General features: G+C 33.8%; 3 protein-coding genes across 3 annotated transcripts in view; 1 reads left to right on the top strand and 2 right to left on the bottom strand.

The window, feature by feature from the left end:
* LOC119608080 (trichohyalin) overlaps positions 1-6,186 on the bottom strand; it is a 6,684-nt gene extending 498 nt beyond the window's left edge. The window contains 7 exon segments of the mRNA XM_037962342.1: positions 1-71; positions 465-1,108; positions 1,111-4,513; positions 5,089-5,295; positions 5,360-5,541; positions 5,612-5,708; positions 5,961-6,186. The exon segment at positions 1-71 is cut by the window's left edge and continues 1 nt beyond it. Of these exon segments, the coding sequence (XP_037818270.1) occupies positions 1-71; positions 465-1,108; positions 1,111-4,513; positions 5,089-5,295; positions 5,360-5,541; positions 5,612-5,708; positions 5,961-6,044 (4,688 nt within the window). The 5' untranslated portion in view covers positions 6,045-6,186.
* A 1,231-nt stretch (positions 6,187-7,417) lies between these two features.
* LOC119608079 (pre-mRNA-processing-splicing factor 8) lies at positions 7,418-18,379 on the top strand. Its single transcript, XM_037962341.1, has 12 exons — positions 7,418-7,579; positions 7,789-8,865; positions 8,951-9,076; positions 11,346-11,768; positions 11,828-12,045; positions 12,105-12,331; positions 12,410-13,427; positions 13,740-14,313; positions 14,375-14,525; positions 14,598-14,774; positions 14,948-15,239; positions 15,390-18,379. Exons 2-12 carry the CDS (start codon positions 7,826-7,828, stop codon positions 18,332-18,334), a joined length of 7,191 nt encoding a protein of 2,396 aa, XP_037818269.1. The 5' UTR covers positions 7,418-7,579; positions 7,789-7,825; the 3' UTR covers positions 18,335-18,379.
* Positions 18,380-20,510: 2,131 nt separating this feature from the next.
* Positions 20,511-21,366, bottom strand: LOC119608088 (dynein light chain 4, axonemal). Its single transcript, XM_037962351.1, has 3 exons — positions 21,114-21,366; positions 20,965-21,048; positions 20,511-20,887 (listed from the first exon to the last, which is right to left on the bottom strand). Exons 1-3 carry the CDS (start codon positions 21,183-21,185, stop codon positions 20,723-20,725), a joined length of 321 nt encoding a protein of 106 aa, XP_037818279.1. The 5' UTR covers positions 21,186-21,366; the 3' UTR covers positions 20,511-20,722.
* Positions 21,367-21,532: the final 166 nt, after the last annotated feature.

Here is a 21,532-nt window from a genome sequence, read left to right on the forward strand (position 1 = left end):
TGGAACATGATATTCTTTAAGTACTCAAATTCTGTATTAGCAGCAATGCCTTCATTGTGTTGCATGGATACCTGGGAAAGAGACATTTATAAAATTCATAATATTCCAAGAAAAGTCATGGTAAGTAAGTAAGAGTAACACAAGCATGCTAGCATCATGCCATTGACCGATGTGCAAGCTGTGCGAACATGTTGGAGTCATATTTGATTAGAATTTTAAAACACAATTAAATGGTGGCTCCAGAATGCTGGTATTGTGTATGGTTGCCTTAAATGCCATAAGCTTGCAGGCACAATCTTAAAAATATCCAATTCATTTTTAGGACACACAATCAAATTGCATAATTGCACCACAAGATCATGCACGTTCAATCAGCTTGCAACATCACTTGATTGTGCCAGCATGCTGGTATTGTGTATACTCATATATGAGCCCCTTTAGATATCTGTTCAATAACTACTTACCAGCGTTTCATCCAATTGCCTAGACAGTTTAGCGTTCTGTAATTTTAAACGTTCATTCGATTGTTCCAATATTAGGTAATTTTCACATTTTTGCTCTAAAAACAAATTACGATTTGATACATCTTGCACCTCAGCCATTATGGTTTTCAATTTAGTTTCTAATTCACGTTTTTCCTCATCGTCAGCCGAAGACTTGTTCGTCACGGGATTGTTATTGTTTTGCAGTGGATTACTTTCAGCTAAACCGAATAGTTTTTGAGCCTGTAAACCAGCTCTTAAACGTTCCAAATCCATGATACGTTCAGCCATTTGTTTATTGGTCGATTGTAAATCTTCCATATCTTGTTGTAGTGTTGAGATTTCTCTAGTCGATGTATGCTTAAGTTCTTCCAACTCACGCTGTAGGGTTTCATTGATTTTACGTAAATGTTCGGAGTCCTGTGAGGAAGGAGATGATTTGCTGCTGCTGGCAGATTCTAGATTATTTGCTTGAGTTGTATTCACACTATTACGTTCTTCTAATTCCACCTTTAAGGCTTGCAGTTCTTCTGCCAGTTTTTCTTTGTGTTCCAATTCTTTATTTAAATCTTTAACTTCAGTTTGTAGAGTATCTATAGTTAAAGTGTTACGTTCCAGATCCTTTTCAGATTGTCTATATGTTTCAAATGCTCTTGATTTTGTTCTGCAGTTTGTTGCTTAAGTTCTTCGTGCTCTTGTGCCAGACTAGAGTGTTTGGATTCTAAATCTTTTAATTTGTTTTGTGTCAAAAGTAAATCTTTTTGTACAGTATCATCCTGTTCAGTGATATATTTGATGTGTTCCAGTTGACGCTGTAATTCAGATTTTTCCTTTTCTAATTCCAAAGTCAAGAGTTTATTTTGTGATTTAAGTTCTTGCAAATGTTTTTCTCGCTCCTCCACTTCATTGTTGTGTTTTTCGGCATTTTCTTGGAGTACATAGAGTTCACATTGTAAGGATTTTAGTTTTTCTTTCAACTCTTGAGAATCCATATTTTTATGTTTATCTTCTTCTTGCTGTTTGGCTAGCTCGGCTTCCAATTGTTTGACATGTTTATTCAAATACTCATTTTCTATGTTAAGCTGTTCTACGGCATTTGTTTCGGAGTTTTGTTTTAAGAGTTGCTCTTGCAGTTTTTCCATTTCTTCCATTTTGTTTGAGTGTTTTTTTTGTAAGTCTTCTAATTGTAATTGGGAGTTTTTAATCAGCTCCAAAAGTTTTTCTTTTTCTTGTTGTTCTTTTAGTAGTTGTTCCTTAAGCTGTTTTAACTCTTGTAATTCTCGTTCTTTTGCTTCTGTGAATTCTTTTTGTTGTTGTTGCCAAGCTTCTAGTTGTTGTGTCATTTGCTGTTGTTGTTCTTCTTGGTTTTTGAGTTGTTTTTCGGCATTTTCTTTTACATTTTCTAAGTCTTTTAATTTTTCTTGTAATTCTAGATTTTGTTTTTGCAATTCTTGTATTTCCTTATGTGCTGTATCCGTTTCCTGTTGTTTTTCTTGCAGATCATTTAGTTTTTTACTATTTTCCCTTAATTCTTGTTCTAACAATTCTTTTTGTTCTCTCAATAATATAGCTTCCTCTTTAAGCTTTTCTAACTGTAGATTTTTCTCTTCACTCTCTTGAGTTAATTGCTCTTTTAGTAATTTCATTTGCTCTGCACTTTCTTTTAATTGTATTTCATAACTTTCCTTAAGTTCCTCAAGTTTTCCTTCATTTTCTTGTAATTGCTGTTGTTGTTTCAATTTTTCCTCCTTTAATTGATCTTGCAGTTCCTGTAAAGCTTGTTGTTTTTCTTTAAGCATTTCATTAACTTCAGTTAAACTATTTTGGTTGGTATTAGATAGTTCCAATTGTTCTTTTAGTTTTTGTTGTTCTTGTTGCAAAGTTTCTCTTAATTGCCTTTCTTCACTTAAACACTTTTCTTTGTCTTCTATTGCCTTTTGCATTTCCTGTTGAGTTTCCCTTTGTTGCTCAAGTTCAGTTTGTATTTCTTCATTTCTTTGCTGCAGTTCTATTAGTTTGTTTTTCATTGCCTTTAATTCTTGCTCTAGACATTGTTTATCGTCCTCCAAACAGGCTTTTTCCTTTTCCAAAGCATCATATCTGTCTTGTAAAGTTCTTTGATCATGATCATTTAGCTCTTGGTTATTGTGTAAGCGTGAGTTTTCATCTAATACCTCTTGCATTTTTTCATTAAGTTTTTGCAAAGATGTCTCGGTAGTTTGTAGTTTTAATCTCAGCTCGCTAACCAAAGCCTCCTCTGTTTCGGCCTGTTGTCTTTCCTTTTCAGCCAGCAGTTTCTCTAGTCTATGAGTATTTTCTTCCAGTAAACAGTTCTTTTCGGCCATTTGTGTGTGTTCACTTTCCACGGTCTGCAATTTCAGTTCACAGGCCTTAAGCTTTTCCTCGGTTTCATTGAGTATCTCTTGCCAACGTTTGGCATCTTCTTGTGTAGTTTGTGTTGCCAGCTGCATGTTTTCAATTTTCATTTCCAAATTACGTTTTTCAGTTTCCAATTCTTGATGCGATTCCTGTACTATACGCATTTGTTCTTCCATTTGAGAGATTTCATTGAGTATACCATTAATTTGTGTCTTTAATTCTTGCTTTTCTTCATTTGTTTGCTGTTCCCTTTGTTGGGAGGCCTCTCTCAAGGCTTCTATAAGATTTTCCTGTTCTATTAGTTCACTTTTGAGTTTTTCGATATCTTCATTTTGCTGTTGCATTTGTGTCAAATGGGTTTCATGTTGTTTTTCAGTTTTCGTTGCCTTTTTCGTTAGAGATTTCAATTCTTTTTCTTTGCTACTCAGCTGTTCTTTGACGGTTTTGATTTGTTGATTTAATTCGTTTGTAACCCTTTCAAGTTCTGTTTTTAAATTGGTTATAGTTTCAGATTCGCTGTTAGTAGTTTGTTCTTTAATAATTTTCAATTCGTTTTCCAATTGTAGAGATTTCTGTTGTTGTTCCTCCATTTGTGTCCTCTCCTGTTGCAATTGTTGTTGCAATTCTTCGGTTTTATCCAAAGTTTGTTTAATTATATCCTCTTTGGCCTTTAACTGCTCCTGCAGTTGCTCTAAAGCCTGCAGGCGTTCATTGTATAGTACTTCGGTTTCTTGTAGTTTGTTTTCATTCTCGTTTAATCTGGCTTTAAGTATATCGTTTTCATTTTTCGTTCTATTTAATTCGTTATCGACCTCGGCAAGAGAAATTTCATTCTGTTGGTAACGTGTTACCATTTCGTTAAGTTGTTGATTTTGCTGCTTGAGTTCCTGTAGTTTGTTTTCACTTTCTTTAGTTTGTTTTGTCAGCTGTTCCTCAAGGGCTCGTGCAGTTTTCTCCTTTTCATTGTGTTTCTCGCGCATTTCCTGCAGCATATGGTCGGTGGCAATGATTTTGGCATCCAGTTCTTGTTTAGCCATTTGAGTTTGTTTCAATTTTTCCCTCATTTCATTCAACTCTTCCACAGCTACCCCAGTTTGTTTTTCCTTCTTATTAACTTGTTGCAATTCCACTTGCAATTGTTTAACAGTTTCACTTAACTTTTTAACCTCACTTTCTTTATTTTCCAATTCTGAATGTATAGCGGCCTTGGTTTGAGCCAAGAGTATAACATTCTCCTCTTCTTGCTTACGCAATAAATCCAATTTATTGTTTAGTTCAATAATTTGTTGATCACGTTCCTGCAAAAGCTTTTCGTAATTTTCCATTTTTATTTTTGTCTCCTCATCGTTACTATTAACGTTGTCATTGTCATTGAGTGTGATTAAAGAAGTTTCCGAGGTTTTAGTGGATTCCGTAGTTAAATCGATTAATTGTTCAGTTTTACCGCCAGCCAATGCTGTTGCTATATTATCGGGGTTTTCGCCCAGTAATTTGAGTTTCGTTTGATAGGCCTGCATTTTGCACTGCATATCGTCCATTTCAATGCGTAATGCTTCTTCGAGATGAGCTTTTGCTTGCTGTTCCAGGGAGCATTGTTCACGTAATTCATTTATGCGACGTATGGCCTTTTCTTGGGTTTCCACCAAAACGGACTGTAGGGAAGAAACAAAGGTGGACATGTTATGGCTTTAATTAGGAAAGTAAGGAAGCAAAATTTCACATTAATTTTCAAAATTTATTAAAACATTTTTTTAATAAACTCTCCAGACGTTTAACGTTATCTGATTTTTTACTTTAATATTAACAATTCATATTTTATTCTTTTGGTAGAATTGTTTATTACAATAAACACGATTGTTATCAATTAAATCTAAAAATTGTTATCAGTGACCTCAATAACTTACGACTTTAATGAAAATGGTAATCAATAAAATTAATTTTAAACTATGAATGTAATGTCTGTCCCCTTTTAAGCCCACTTTTTTAAATGATCATTATGTCAAATTTGTATTCAACTCGGACCCTGTAATCGACTGTAGATCCTTTTTCCAATTGAGAAAATCTGAAATCGGCTATAGATTCTTAAATATTGCTCCAACTGAGAAATTTTGTGATCATTCAAAATTCATTCCAATTTTATTTTCCATTAAAAATTCATTTTCATAGGAAAATCATAGACCTGATATTTATAAAGATTTTACTTTTAATATTAATAATAAAAACTCACCCTTGCCTTAGTGCTATCACGTTCCAAATCTTTATATTTTTTTGCCAAATCCGTATAACGACATCGATATTTATGATAACGATCCAATGACTTGCGATAGGCATCAAATAGTTGTTCTTTAGTGATGACATCTAATTTGGCAACCGTTGAAGCAGTATCGCCCATTTCACTGCCCGATTCATCCAAATCGGATTGAAGGTGATAAACCTAAAGCAAAATTTTTAACACATATTTTAAAAATCCTATATAGTAAAACAAAGATAAGCCTTACCGAACCGGCATCCCAGGTTGGTAGACGAAATGATACATCACTAGCCATAGAAGAATTTGATAATTTACGAGTTCTGGGTATAGCACCGGTTCCATTATTAATACTTGGTGTTATGGAATTGCGACCACGTTGGGCACCTGCTGGCAATTTTAAAGGTTTATTGGGAGAATTCTGTGGTGTATCTAAAAAACAAACAAACAGGAAAATCATATTAATAATTAAATTAAAAACCCACACCCTAGTTTTGCTCACCTTCTTCGGTAATACTGAAAAAATTCTCATTTGTAGCATTTGTGGTGGTAGTAGATTCGGAACCACTGGGCGTACTTGTAGAAGAAGAGACGGCAGCCTAAAAGCAGCAACAACAAGAAAAAACAATAAACCTATTTTTTTGTATTACAATTATTTTTCATTCGTTTTTTTCTTTGCAAATTATGTATATTTTTAGCTTTTGTTCCCATTTTACCAACATTACTTCACTAGCCAAAGTCTTAAAGACTTTTTTAGGGAATTATCACATTATGTTTTTTTTCCTTCTTTCTATTTATCTTAATCATTATTATGTTGGATATTTTTTTCTTGTTTTTTTTTTTTCCTTTACCTGGGCTGCAGTAGCAAATTGTTGAAATTTTGAGGGTGAAGCTTTAACTTCTTCGATTAATTTGTTTTTTAAATTTGCAAACATTTTACTGCTTTACACTTTGTTGCTAATAAGATAATACAAATTTAATTATTCGTTTTAAAATTACACAAAATTTATTTGTTTTTTCCACTTAACTACATCGATACGTGTAAATTTTTCACTTAAAGAAAAAAATTTGACAGATCTTTATTTTTTAATCAATTTTCTTTTGTTATTACATTCGTGAATGTAAATATTGCCAGATATTAGATTTTGTACGATAATATAGAAGAGACAGGGTTGGCAAAATTAGTTCAAATGCATTTTTCCGATAAAATTCGATCATGAATTGAAATCTGGTATATAATTTAGTCTACAGTTCATTCTACAGTTTAGTATATCATTGATATAGTCTATAATCTAGTCTATATTCTGGTCTATAGTCTAGTATAAAGTCTATTCTATTATCTAGTCTATTGTCTAGTCTAAAATTTATCTCGCTTACGTCCATTTTGCAAAAAGGGCTCGATATCAATCGAAATCTCTATAGGCCATAATTGACCCTGCCCCCTTCAATAATTGATTTTAACGTTTTCTACGTACTTAATAATACCATAATAAAACAATTTTTGTTGGAACGAAAATATGTAATGTAAATATGTATATGAAATCTTCTTCAGAAAATGACTTAAACGCACATTAATGGCTTTCAAATGTCGATGTCGACGAAAAAAAACATTTTTAGGAACCGAAACCTACATTTATGAAAAATAAAATTATGAGGATCGGTCCGCCAATATAACCCTCTTACAGAAAATCAGTTTATAGCTAATACATCATTCCAAAAGTTATCATTATGATAGAATTATGGTAGAATTAAAAAAAATACTTTAAATTATAGAGAACTTTGTCCATAGTTGATCCAATTCCACATTTAAGTCCCTAATCCGAAAATCACGGTTCTTATTAATCTAATGATCAAAGTCCATCAAATCATCAAAATCGTTAAGTGGGTTTCTTATTTATATTGGTTTTAGGGTAGCAAATAAACAAATAAAATATCTTTGTTTTTACGTTATTGATCATTTTCTTAATGCAAAATTTTTTAGAAACTGATTTTCTGCAAGATGTTTTATATGGAGGATAGGGTTAAATATCGGCAGATCCTCGTAAAACTTGGAGAAAGGATTTGTTTTTAATTTTTAAGAATTTTTTATTCATCCCTGCATAATTTCTCACACAACTTTTGAGCTTGCTCTGTTTTGTTGTTATAAACAATATATTTGCTTCCAAAATCCCACTTTCTGATCTCTCGGATTCCGTTTTTATTTAAAATCGTTGAAAATTTAAAAACTAAACGTAGTTGAAAACTTAGCCGGCTTACAGTCGATTTTAAGCCGCCGCCGACATATTTAGTGTCAGTCGCCGCCGCCATTAATATTTGTCGGCACAGGGCTCTGCACTGTAGTCGCCTCGCTTTTTTGGAAAACGTTTTCTTCATTTTTTGTGCTGGTGATTTTTTTATAATTTAAGAATTATTTTCATTTAAAATATAAAACAATTGTTGAAAAAATATAATATAGAATAAAATTAATCATGTGAGTATAAAATTTTATATAGAAAACAGTTTTCTACCCACAAAATTTGTGTTGAAAATTTTTCAAGAAAAGTATGCTTTGTCGGCAAAAGAAGAAGAGAAAAAAATTGTATGTGTCTCGACGCCGCCGAAAATAAAAAAAATCGCATTTTGAGACTTCTACGAGAAAGTGTTTGAGAAATGTAAGTAAACTAATTTCTAATTTTTCAGACTACTGTATGATTAGAGGTGGCGAGATTTGCGAAAAATGTCTATACCACCATATATGATACCGCCCAATGCTTGGGCGGCACAAATTATGGCCCAGCAGCAGGCTCAAGCCTATGCTGCTGCAGCCCAGGCCCAACAAGCACAGATGCATGCCCATCAAATGGCTAATCAAATACAGCAGATACCACCACCTGGAGCACCGCTGCCACCACCACCCCAGCAAGTGGGTATGCCGCCACAAGCGGTACAGGCTCAATTAGGACAAATCCCTACGCCCAAACCAGATATACCTGAGGAAAAGCTGCAGGAAAAGGCTATGAAATGGCAGCAATTGCAATCGAAACGTTTTGCTGACAAACGTAAATTCGGCTTTGTGGATGCCCAAAAAGAAGATATGCCTCCCGAACATATTCGTAAGATTATACGTGATCATGGTGATATGACATCGCGCAAATATCGTCACGATAAACGTGTCTACTTGGGTGCTTTAAAATACATGCCACATGCTGTACTTAAACTTTTGGAAAATATGCCCATGCCCTGGGAACAAATAAGAGATGTACAGGTACTATATCATATAACGGGTGCCATCACCTTTGTCAATGAAATACCTTGGGTTATAGAACCCGTATACATAGCCCAATGGGGTACCATGTGGATTATGATGCGTCGTGAAAAACGTGATCGTCGTCATTTCAAACGTATGCGTTTTCCTCCCTTCGATGATGAAGAACCTCCCCTTGACTATGCCGACAATGTATTGGATGTTGAACCTTTAGAAGCCATACAAATCGAATTGGATCAAGATGAAGATGGTTCTGTCTACAAATGGTTTTATGACCATCGTCCTCTTGTTGGTACTCCATATGTTAATGGTTCTACTTACCGCAAATGGAATTTGACGCTACCTCAACTGGCTACTCTATATCGTTTGGCCAATCAACTACTTACCGATTTGGTAGATGATAATTTCTTTTATCTTTTCGATCCTAAAAGTTTCTTTACGGCTAAAGCCTTAAATATGGCTATACCTGGTGGACCGAAATTTGAACCTTTAATAAAAGATCATAATGTGGGGTAAGTGTACAGTTTTATCAAACTTTTTTTTTATTTCTAATTTAATTGTTTGTATTTTTGTGTTTATTTCTTTATCGTTTTTTAGCGATGAAGATTGGAATGAGTTTAATGACATTAATAAAGTTATTATACGTCAACCTATACGTACAGAATACAGGATCGCATTCCCCTATCTTTATAATAATATGCCACATTTTGTGCATCTTTCATGGTAAGTTTTTTGTTATCAAATTTATTCTTTAAAATAAAAAAATCACTTAAAAAGAAATTAAAATATTAAAGATTTATTTTGATTTTAATTGAATAAAAGTGAAATATTAAACAAACCTTATAAGAAATATTACTACTACAATTTATCAAAAAAATCTATAAAACATCGTCATTTAAAGGTGATTTGTTAATGCAAGCATTTTATTTAAAAGTTCTTAATTTTATGCTGCTGAACAAGTCGAACATTTTTACAATGTAATTTGATTGTATAAAAATCACACTGAAAAAACTCTTAAACTTCGATCTAACTCAATAAAAAGTAAAAAAGAAATATGATGAAGACCACATACATATGTGCAAGTACAGTTACTTGCTGAACTTGTTCTGAAATAAAACTGTACTAGAACTGAACTTAGAAGAGAACTAGAAATTAACTAGAACGGAACTAAAACTGAAATAGAACTGAAATATAACTGAACTAGAACTGAACTAGAACTGAACTAGAACTGAACTAGAACTGAACTAGAACTGAACTAGAACTGAACTAGAACTGAACTAGAACTGAACTAGAACTGAACTAGAACTGAACTAGAACTGAACTAGAACTGAATTAGAACTGAACTAGATCTGAACTGGAACTGAACTAGAACAGAAATTATCTAGACTGAACTAGAACTAAACTAGAACTGAACTAGAACTGAACTAGAACTGAACTAGAACTAAACTAGAACTGAACTAGAACTGAACTAGAACTGAACTAGAACTGAACTAGAACTGAACTAGAACTGAACTAGAACTGAACTAAAACTGAACTAGAACTGAACTAGATCTGTACCGCAATTCAGTAACTTGTTAACTACAAAATTTCGTCGTTAAATAGTATAAATTCGTAAGTTAACAATAATTGTCGTTATGTGGTATTCTGAATTTTATTTTACCGATTTTTTTCGTTAAACAAAATCATTAATTTAACGAAAAATATCGGCAATGTAACGACAAATAAAAAGTTCACGTTAATAATTTTATATTTTAAAAATATTTCAATACAAAACTTTTGATATTCTCATATTTTTCCGACATTTGTCGTTAAAATATTCTAAGCTCGTTAAAAAGTTACAAAATTAAAAATTCGTTAATGCAACCGATGTTTGTCGTTACCTTACGATATCGGTAGTTAAAATTAAAAAATTACAGAATTGCGGTACTGAACTGGAACTGAACTAGATCTGAACTGGAACTGAACTAGAACTGAAATAGAACTGAACTAGAACTAACCTATAACTGAACTAGAACTGAACTAGAACTGAACTAGATCTGAACTGGAACTGAACTAGAACTGAACTGGAACTGAACTAGAACTGAAATAGAACTGAACTAGAACTAACCTAGAACTGAACTAGAACTGAACTAGAACTAAACTAGAACTGAACTAGAACTGTATTAGAAATGAACTAGAACTGAACTAGAACTAAACTAGATCAGAACTAGAAATGAACTAGAAGTGAACTAGAACTGAACTAGAACAGAAATTATCTAGACTGAACTAGAACTAAACTAGAACTGAACTAGAACTAGAACTGAACTAGAACTAGAACTGAACTAGAACTAGAACTGAACTAGAACTAGAACTGAACTAGAACTGAACTAGATCTGAACTGGAACTGAACTAGATCTGAACTGGAACTGAACTAGAACTGAACTAGAACTAACCTAGAACTGAACTAGAACTGAACTAGAACTAAACTAGAACTGAACTAGAACTGTATTAGAAATGAACTAGAAGTGAACTAGAACTGAACTAGAACTAAACTAGATCAGAACTAGAAATGAACTAGAACTAAACTATATCTGAACTAGAACTAAACAACAACTGAACTTTTTTAAATCCTTTTGTAATTGATGAAGTATATGCGCGACTTAGTCTTAAACATTCATTAAATCACCCATCACACTCAAAAACGACCACTTTACATTTACAGGTATCATACACCCAACGTTGTCTATATCAAAACAGAAGATCCTGATTTACCTAAACTAGAACTGAACTAGAACTGTATTAGAAATGAACTAGAAGTGAACTAGAACTGAACTAGAACTAAACTAGATCAGAACTAGAAATGAACTAGAACTAAACTATATCTGAACTAGAACTAAACAACAACTGAACTTTTTTAAATCCTTTTGTAATTGATGAAGTATATGCGCGACTTAGTCTTAAACATTCATTAAATCACCCATCACACTCAAAAACGACCACTTTACATTTACAGGTATCATACACCCAACGTTGTCTATATCAAAACAGAAGATCCTGATTTACCAGCTTTTTATTTTGATCCTTTAATTAATCCCATTTCACATCGTCATGCTAATGTCACTAAAATACCTGAACCATTACCCGATGACGATGAAGATTTTTCTCTACCCGAAGAAGTACAACCATTTTTACAAGATACACCCTTATACACAGACAATACCGCCAATGGTATATCTTTGTTATGGGCACCAAGACCTTTTAACTTAAGATCTGGCCGTTGTAGAAGAGCTATTGATATACCTTTGGTAAAATGTTGGTATAAAGAACATTGTCCTCCTGGACATCCCGTAAAAGTACGTGTCAGTTATCAGAAACTATTGAAATATTATGTTTTGAATGCTTTAAAACATCGCCGACCAAAACCACAACGTAAGAGGTGGGTTTTTTAAAAATGAGAATTTAAATGCATAAATAATATAAAATATTGTTTTATAGATATCTCTTCCGTTCCTTTAAATCTACAAAATTCTTCCAAACTACTACTCTCGATTGGGTAGAAGCTGGCTTGCAGGTCTGTCGTCAAGGTTATAATATGTTAAATCTTTTGATTCATCGTAAAAATTTGAATTATCTTCATTTGGATTATAATTTCAATTTAAAACCGGTCAAGACCTTAACCACCAAAGAACGTAAAAAGTCCAGATTCGGTAACGGTAAGTAAAGTGGCAAAATAATTGTATTGTCTTCTTAATTAAGGACTTTCTTTTTTCAGCTTTCCATTTGTGTCGTGAAATCCTACGTCTTACGAAATTGATTATTGACTCTCATGTTCAATATCGTTTGAATAATGTCGATGCCTTTCAACTGGCTGATGGTCTACAGTATATATTTGCTCATGTGGGTCAATTAACGGGCATGTATCGTTACAAATACAAACTTATGAGACAGATACGCATGTGCAAAGATTTAAAACATTTAATTTACTATCGTTTCAATACGGTAATTTTAATGGTCAATTTTATTACGTAAAACTCAAGTTTTGAATATTTTTCTTTTCGTTTTTCTATTTATTTTCAGGGTCCTGTGGGTAAAGGTCCTGGTTGTGGTTTCTGGGCTCCTGGTTGGCGTGTTTGGTTATTCTTTATGCGTGGCATCACTCCTCTATTGGAACGTTGGTTGGGTAACTTATTGTCCCGTCAATTCGAGGGCCGTCATTCAAAGGGCGTTGCTAAAACGGTTACCAAACAGCGTGTAGAATCACATTTCGATTTGGAATTGCGTGCCTCTGTTATGCATGATATTGTCGATATGATGCCTGAGGGTATTAAACAAAACAAGGCCAGAACCATTCTTCAACATTTATCCGAAGCTTGGCGTTGTTGGAAGGCCAATATTCCCTGGAAGGTACCTGGTCTACCCATACCTATTGAGAATATGATTTTAAGATATGTCAAAATGAAAGCTGATTGGTGGACTAATACTGCTCATTATAATCGGGAACGTATACGTCGTGGTGCTACTGTCGATAAAACTGTTTGTAAAAAGAATTTGGGTCGTCTAACACGTCTCTATCTAAAGGCAGAACAGGAACGTCAACATAATTACCTAAAGGATGGTCCTTATATATCACCCGAAGAAGCTGTAGCCATCTATACGACCACCGTACATTGGTTAGAATCACGTAGATTTGGTCCCATACCCTTCCCTCCTTTATCGTACAAACACGATACCAAACTTTTAATTTTAGCCTTAGAACGTCTTAAAGAGGCCTACAGTGTAAAATCACGTTTAAATCAAAGTCAACGTGAAGAATTGGGTCTAATCGAACAAGCTTATGATAATCCACATGAAGCTCTATCACGTATTAAAAGACATTTACTAACGCAAAGAGCTTTCAAAGAAGTTGGCATTGAATTTATGGATTTATATAGTCATTTAATACCTGTCTATGATGTAGAACCTTTGGAAAAGATTACCGATGCCTATTTAGATCAATATCTATGGTATGAAGCCGATAAGAGACGTTTATTCCCACCATGGATTAAGCCAAGCGATACAGAACCACCACCACTATTGGCTTATAAATGGTGTCAAGGTAAGGAGATTTATTAATATATTTTAATTGCTGTTAAAGTGTGTTCCTAGAGTAAAAGTATGCTTTATCTTCGTGTGATTTGAAGCAAGGTGATTTGTATTTGAAATCCCCTTGTTGCAAACCTCACGCTGATGGGGTATTGAAAACAACGTTTAAAATTTGACTAATATATTAACTTGTCCATGACTAGTCTATTTCATAATCTATTGTCTAGTCTATTGACTTGTTCATTGATTGGTATATTGATTTGTCTATTGACTGTCTCTTGCCTGTTACGAATTAACTACAATCATATAACACTTCTTCCTCTAGGTATTAACAATCTTCAAGATGTCTGGGATGTAAGTGAAGGCGAATGCAATGTCTTACTGGAAAGTCGTTTCGAGAAACTTTATGAGAAAATCGATTTAACACTACTCAATCGTCTATTGCGTCTTATAGTCGATCATAATATTGCCGATTATATGACAGCCAAAAACAATGTAGTCATCAATTACAAGGATATGAATCATACCAACAGTTATGGCATTATACGAGGTCTTCAGTTCTCTTCGTTTATTACACAATATTATGGTTTAGTATTAGATCTATTGGTGCTTGGTTTGCACAGAGCAAGTGAAATGGCTGGACCACCACAAATGCCAAATGATTTCTTAACTTTCCAAGATACACCCACAGAGACGGCTCATCCCATACGTTTGTATTGTCGTTATGTCGATCGTGTTCATTTGTTCTTTAGATTTAGCGCCGAAGAAGCTAGAGATTTGATACAACGTTATCTGACCGAACATCCCGATCCAAATAATGAAAATATTGTGGGCTATAATAATAAAAAATGTTGGCCACGTGATGCTCGTATGCGTTTAATGAAACACGATGTTAATTTGTAAGTTTTTTTAGGTTTTTTCAAATATTTTGAAAGTTTTTAATAAGTGTTTTCCTTTTAGGGGCCGTGCTGTTTTCTGGGATATTAAAAATCGTTTACCCCGCTCCGTTACCACCATTAATTGGGAAAATACTTTTGTTTCAGTTTACTCTAAGGATAATCCTAATCTTCTGTTTAACATGTGTGGTTTTGAGTGCCGTATTTTACCCAAGGTTCTTACTTTTTAAACATATTTTAAAAGTTCAGTTTTGTAATTTATTTCTTATTTCTTTATATTCATTTAGTGTCGCACCCAAAATGAAGAATTTACTCATCGTGATGGTGTTTGGAATTTACAAAATGAAGTGACTAAAGAACGTACTGCCCAATGTTTCTTGCGTGTAGATGATGAGTCTTTGGGTCGTTTCCATAATCGTGTTAGACAAATTTTAATGGCTTCTGGTTCTACTACTTTCACTAAGGTAATTATGGATTGTATTTAAATGATCTATTGACTGGTTAACTAATCTATTGACTAGTAGTTTGCGCAGTTTATTGTCAATTGACTAATCAATTAACTGGTCTTTTGACTAGTCTTTTGGCTTTTATTTAATGATTGTACATATAATAAGTTTCATTTCTTTTTCTTCTTCAGATTGTTAACAAATGGAATACAGCTTTGATTGGTTTAATGACATATTTCCGTGAGGCTGTTGTCAATACCCAAGAACTTTTAGATCTTTTGGTTAAATGTGAAAATAAGATACAAACCCGTATTAAGATTGGTTTGAACTCTAAAATGCCTTCCCGTTTTCCACCGGTGGTGTTTTATACACCCAAAGAATTGGGTGGTTTGGGCATGTTGAGTATGGGTCACGTTTTGATACCGCAATCCGATTTAAGATGGTCTAAACAAACAGATGTAGGCATTACGCATTTCCGTTCTGGTAAGTGGATAAGTTTTCCAAATGGATATAACCTTTCATAACGATTCCTTAGCATTTAAATCATGTTAAATTACTTCTGAATTGGATTGCTAAAAACAGTGGCTTTATGTTTAATATTTTATGCGTTTCTTCTCTTTCTTTTTTCCTTAGGTATGTCCCATGATGAGGATCAATTGATTCCAAATCTCTACCGTTACATACAACCTTGGGAGAGTGAATTTATCGATTCGCAACGTGTATGGGCTGAATATGCACTGAAACGTCAAGAGGCCAGTACCCAGAATAGACGTTTAACTCTAGAGGACTTGGAAGATTCCTGGGATCGTGGTATACCCCGTATTAATACACTCTTCCAAAAAGATCGTCATACTTTAGCCTATGACAAGGGCTGGCGTATACGCACCGAGTTCAAACAATATCAGGTGCTCAAACAAAATCCCTTCTGGTGGACCCACCAGCGTCATGATGGTAAATTATGGAATTTAAATAACTATCGCACAGATATGATCCAAGCCTTGGGAGGTGTAGAGGGTATTTTGGAACATACACTCTTTAAGGGTACCTATTTCCCCACCTGGGAGGGTCTTTTCTGGGAAAAGGCTTCTGGATTTGAAGAATCCATGAAATACAAGAAATTGACCAATGCCCAACGTTCCGGTTTGAATCAAATTCCCAATCGTCGTTTTACACTCTGGTGGTCACCCACCATTAATCGTGCCAACGTTTATGTTGGTTTCCAGGTGCAATTGGATTTAACGGGTATTTTCATGCACGGTAAAATACCCACTTTGAAAATTTCCCTTATACAGATTTTCAGAGCCCATTTATGGCAAAAAATACACGAATCTATTGTTATGGATTTGTGTCAGGTCTTCGATCAAGAGTTAGATGCTTTGGAAATTGAAACGGTACAAAAGGAAACTATACATCCGCGTAAGTCATATAAAATGAATTCTTCTTGTGCAGATATTTTGCTTTTCCCCGCCTATAAATGGAATGTTTCAAGACCCTCGTTGCTGGCCGACACTAAAGACACCATGGACAATACAACCACACAGAAATACTGGCTGGATATACAGCTACGTTGGGGTGATTACGATTCCCACGATGTTGAACGTTATGCCAGAGCAAAATTCTTAGATTATACCACAGACAACATGTCCATCTATCCCTCGCCTACGGGTGTCCTCATAGCCATAGATTTGGCTTATAATTTGCATTCTGCCTATGGCAATTGGTTCCCTGGTTGCAAAACCCTTATACAACAAGCCATGGCCAAGATAATGAAAGCTAATCCTGCTCTTTATGTTTTAAGAGAACGTATACGTAAGGCTTTACAATTGTATTCTTCGGAGCCTACCGAACCCTATTTAAGTTCTCAAAATTATGGTGAATTGTTCTCCAATCAGATTATTTGGTTTGTGGACGATACCAATGTCTATCGTGTCACCATACACAAGACATTTGAGGGTAATTTAACTACCAAACCCATTAATGGAGCAATTTTCATTTTCAATCCTCGTACGGGCCAACTGTTTTTGAAGATTATTCACACTTCGGTATGGGCGGGTCAAAAACGTTTGGGTCAATTGGCTAAATGGAAAACAGCAGAAGAAGTTGCTGCTCTTATTCGTTCATTGCCGGTGGAAGAACAGCCTAAGCAGATTATTGTTACCCGTAAGGGTATGTTGGATCCTTTGGAAGTGCATTTATTGGATTTCCCTAATATTGTTATTAAGGGTTCCGAACTGCAGTTACCATTCCAGGCTTGCTTGAAAGTGGAGAAATTTGGTGATTTGATTCTAAAGGCTACAGAACCACAAATGGTTCTTTTCAATCTATACGATGATTGGCTCAAGACTATTTCGTCCTACACGGCCTTCAGTCGTTTGATATTGATTTTAAGAGCTTTACATGTAAATACCGAAAGAACGAAAATTATATTGAAACCCGATAAGACCACCATTACCGAGGCCCATCACATATGGCCGACGCTAACGGATGAAGAATGGATTAAGGTAGAAGTGCAACTGAAAGATTTGATTCTAGCCGATTATGGTAAGAAGAACAATGTCAATGTAGCCTCACTCACGCAATCGGAAATTCGTGATATTATTTTGGGTATGGAAATCAGTGCTCCTTCGGCTCAACGGCAGCAAATAGCAGAAATTGAAAAACAAACAAAAGAACAAAATCAATTGACAGCCACCACCACTAGGACTACCAACAAACATGGTGATGAAATCATTACCTCCACTACCTCAAATTATGAAACACAAACGTTTAGCTCGAAAACTGAATGGCGTGTCAGAGCCATATCGGCCACTAATCTTCATCTAAGAACAAATCACATCTATGTCAGCTCAGATGACATTAAAGAAACGGGCTACACCTATATATTGCCCAAAAATATACTCAAGAAGTTTGTCACCATCTCCGATTTAAGAGCTCAAATTGCTGGCTATTTATATGGTGTAAGTCCTCCAGATAATCCTCAGGTCAAAGAGATACGTTGTATTGTTATGCCTCCCCAATGGGGTACACATCAAACCATTAATCTACCCAATAGCCTGCCAACACATCAATACCTTAAGGATATGGAACCTTTGGGTTGGATTCATACACAACCCAATGAATTGCCACAACTATCACCGCAAGACATTACCACTCACGCGAAAGTAATGCAAGAAAATTCCACTTGGGATGGTGAAAAAACCATTATAATAACTTGCTCCTTTACACCGGGTTCCTGCTCGCTGACAGCCTATAAATTAACACCCTCCGGTTTTGAATGGGGTTCTAAAAATACCGACAAAGGTAATAATCCCAAGGGTTATCTACCCTCCCACTATGAACGTGTACAAATGCTGCTGTCCAATAAATTCTTGGGCTTCTTTATGGTACCCTCCCAGGGCAGTTGGAATTATAATTTCATGGGTGTGCGACATGATCCCAATATGAAATATGATTTGCAATTGGCAAATCCTAAAGAATTCTATCATGAAATTCATCGTCCTTCTCACTTTTTACTATTCGCCAACTTGGAGGATGGTGGTGATGGTTCGGGAGCTGATCGTGAAGATGTTTATGCTTAAAATGTTTAGTTTCTGTCTTTATATCCTGAATATACATACATAGCTTTTAGTGAGTACAGATTTATAATTAAGAATTTTAGTTTATAAAATGTTTATTTTTATTATAAATTAAAAGAAAATTGCAAAACAAAATATAATAAATATCATTTTAATTTGAAATTTATATTACCACACCCTTTAGTCAAGAGGTTTAAAATTTAACAAAGACTTTTGAATATATTAATTCAATAAATTTGCAAAATGTTTATTATTAAAGATTTCTTTTTTTTTTATAATTTTTACTTGTGGGGAATCGGAGGAAAAATTTGCTGTTGGCTTTCGAAGTATTGCGCAGTAAAATCTATTACATTTTCGATCTCTAAGGAGCTAATTCGCCTCTTCCAATCGAAACCGATCGAAGTTTCAATATAATGTAACTGGGGATTTCTATATTTCTTATGCAGTTTTATAGACTAGATTATATACTAAACAATAGACAAGAATGTTGAATAGACAAACTCTAGACTAAACTATAGACTAGACTATAGACTAAACTATAGACTATAGTCTAAAATAAGGGCTAAAGTGCAGACTGAACTATAGATTCGATTATAGACTAGACTTAAGATTACACTAAAGAATATACTAGACATAAGACTATAAACTGGACTATAGACTAGACCATAGAATATACTAAAGACTAGAATATAGTCTAGACTATTGACTACACTAGACTCGACTATACTATAGACTAGATTATAGACTACGCTATATACAAACTCTAAACTATAGACTAGACTATAGACTAAACTATAGACTAAAACTATTGACTCGACTATAAATTAGGCTATAGACTAAACTATAGACTAGACTATAGTCTAAAATAAGGGCTAAACTGTAGACTGAACCATAGATTCGACTATAGACTAGACTTAAGACTACACTAAAGAATATACTAGACTATAGACTGGAATTGTATAACTAAACTAGACTGTATTCTAGAATATAGACTAAACTATAGACTAGAATATAAAGTAAACTATAGTCTAGAGTCTAGACTTTAGACAATAATGTGGAATAGACTTTAGAATAAACTAAAGCATAGACTAGACTATAGACTGGGCTATAGATTATACTATTGAATAGACTATAGACTTGACTATAGAATAGACTATAAACTAGATTACAAAACAGACAATTAACCAGATTAGACATCGACTAGACTATAGATTAGGCTATAGACAAACTGTAGACTTGACTAAACTATAGACTTGATTATAGACTAAACTGTAGACTACACTATTGTAAAGTAAACTAAAGAATATACTTTAGACTAGACTATAGACTGGACTATAGACTATAGAATAGACTAGATGATAGACTAGACTACAGAAATACTATAGATTAAACTGTAGACAAGCTATAGACTCGACTATAGACTAAAGATGACTAGACTACACTAAAGACTAGACTATAGATAAGGATATATACAAGACTATCTATCCATAGATAAACTGACTAGACCATAGACAAACTGTAGACTAAACAATAGACTAAACTGTAGACTGAACAATAGATTAGACTATATACAAGACTGTAGAATAGCCTTTAGACTAAACTAAATAATATACTATAGACTAGATTACAGACAAACTATGGACTTGACTATAGACTATATAAAAACTATAGACTCGAGACTATACTATAGAATAGACTATAAACTAGTCTATAAGCTAGACTATAGACTAGTCTATAGTTTAGACTATAGGCTAGTCTATAGGCTTGACTGTAGGTTAGATTACAGACAAACTATAGATTTGACTATAGACTATATACAAACTATAGACTCGAGACTATACTATAGAATAGACTATAAACTAGTCTATAGGCTAGACTATAGACTAGTCTATAGTTTAGACTATAGGCCAGTGTATAGGCTTGACTGTAGGTTAGACTATGGGCTAGACTATAGATTAGACAATAGACTAGACTATATATAAAATTATCGACTAGACTATCGATTATACTATAGACTAACTGACTAAACCATAGATTACACTATAAACAAGACTGAGCATGCCTTTATAGAACAACACACTACCGAAAAGTACACCCTTTATTTGAGTACGATAGTTAAAGAGTTTGTTTCCTTAACTTCAAGGTTATTTACTGTCTTTTATTTATGCGTATATTTCTAATCCGGCGAACAGTTAAGAAACAACTAGTTTATTGATAAAATATTCAGCATATTTCTTATTACCATAACAACTTTAAACTAAGAAGATAGTTACTAACTATGATATTAATTATTTAATATGTTTTATTTGTTAAGAAAAAAAAAAGGAATTTTATAAAAAATATGTTCTTAATAAAGGAGTTTTTAAAAATTTTATGTATAAAAAAAGGGGACTAAGAGCACTTCCATAATAATATAGCTAAATTGCCAGCAAAAAATAAATATAAAATATTTTTAGTCTCATAAGTTATTTCAAAACCAAAACCTTCACCCACTACCACATGCCAATAAATGCCAAATTTTTTATCCATAGTTTCCTTAATAACACGGGCCGCTTGCTAGATTTTAAAAACAAAATAAATAACTGTTATTATATATATTTTTTTTGTTTTTTATAGACAAAAAAAAAACTGACCTCATAATTGGAGGAATATTTCTCACAGGCAGTAATGCTTAACTCTATAGCTTCGGTGCGCATTTCCTCATTCATATCTGAGTGCTATTTTTTTATAAAATATAAAAAAAATTTAAATTTGATTTCTTAAGGATTTTAACAAATTTTACCTTAACTAAAGGATAAACATGAATAATTTTCTTATCGGCTTCTTTTTCCGGATTGCCGCCATCATCAGCCATTTTATTTTAAAGTTTAGTTTCAAATTTCTATATTGTTTTTATTTAATGAAAATTTATTTGCTTTTTTTTAATTTGTTTTCTTTCTATTTTAGACTTTTTGTATTTTTATAACTTTTTTTTTTCTACAGTGTTTATAAAACTTGTATTTACTTCTGGGTTTGCAACTCATTAATGACTTCTTAGAAACTAAAGTGCTTCTTGACTCCCCTCGTTGGTCGTAGTAGTATCCTTTTGTCATTTGTTATTATTATTTTCTTTGAAATAGAAAACCACTTGTGAGCAAAAGGGAAACGCATGCGCCAAGTTTCACCCACATGATGGTTTAAAATTTTACACAAATCTGCCAA

The sequence above is a fragment of the Lucilia sericata genome, unplaced genomic scaffold, assembly GCF_015586225.1.
Source record: "Lucilia sericata isolate MDLA Ls3-8-SP2 unplaced genomic scaffold, ASM1558622v1 Contig000786F_arrow, whole genome shotgun sequence".
In the NCBI taxonomy this organism is placed as follows: Eukaryota; Metazoa; Arthropoda; class Insecta; order Diptera; family Calliphoridae; genus Lucilia; species Lucilia sericata.

Bases quoted from the DNA above. Each gene is read 5' to 3' on its own strand.
- LOC119608079 (XM_037962341.1), top strand. From the start codon at position 7,826: ATGTCTATACCACCATATATGATACCGCCCAATGCTTGGGCGGCACAA. The intron at 12,046-12,104 runs GTAAGTAAAGTG...TTCTTTTTTCAG, and splicing joins AAAGTCCAGATTCGGTAACG to CTTTCCATTTGTGTCGTGAA. The intron at 15,240-15,389 runs GTAAGTGGATAA...TTTTTTCCTTAG, and splicing joins CATTACGCATTTCCGTTCTG to GTATGTCCCATGATGAGGAT.
- LOC119608088 (XM_037962351.1), bottom strand. From the start codon at position 21,185: ATGGCTGATGATGGCGGCAATCCGGAAAAAGAAGCCGATAAGAAAATT. The intron at 21,049-21,113 runs GTAAAATTTGTT...ATAAAAAAATAG, and splicing joins ATGTTTATCCTTTAGTTAAG to CACTCAGATATGAATGAGGA. The intron at 20,888-20,964 runs GTCAGTTTTTTT...TTTAAAATCTAG, and splicing joins AATATTCCTCCAATTATGAG to CAAGCGGCCCGTGTTATTAA.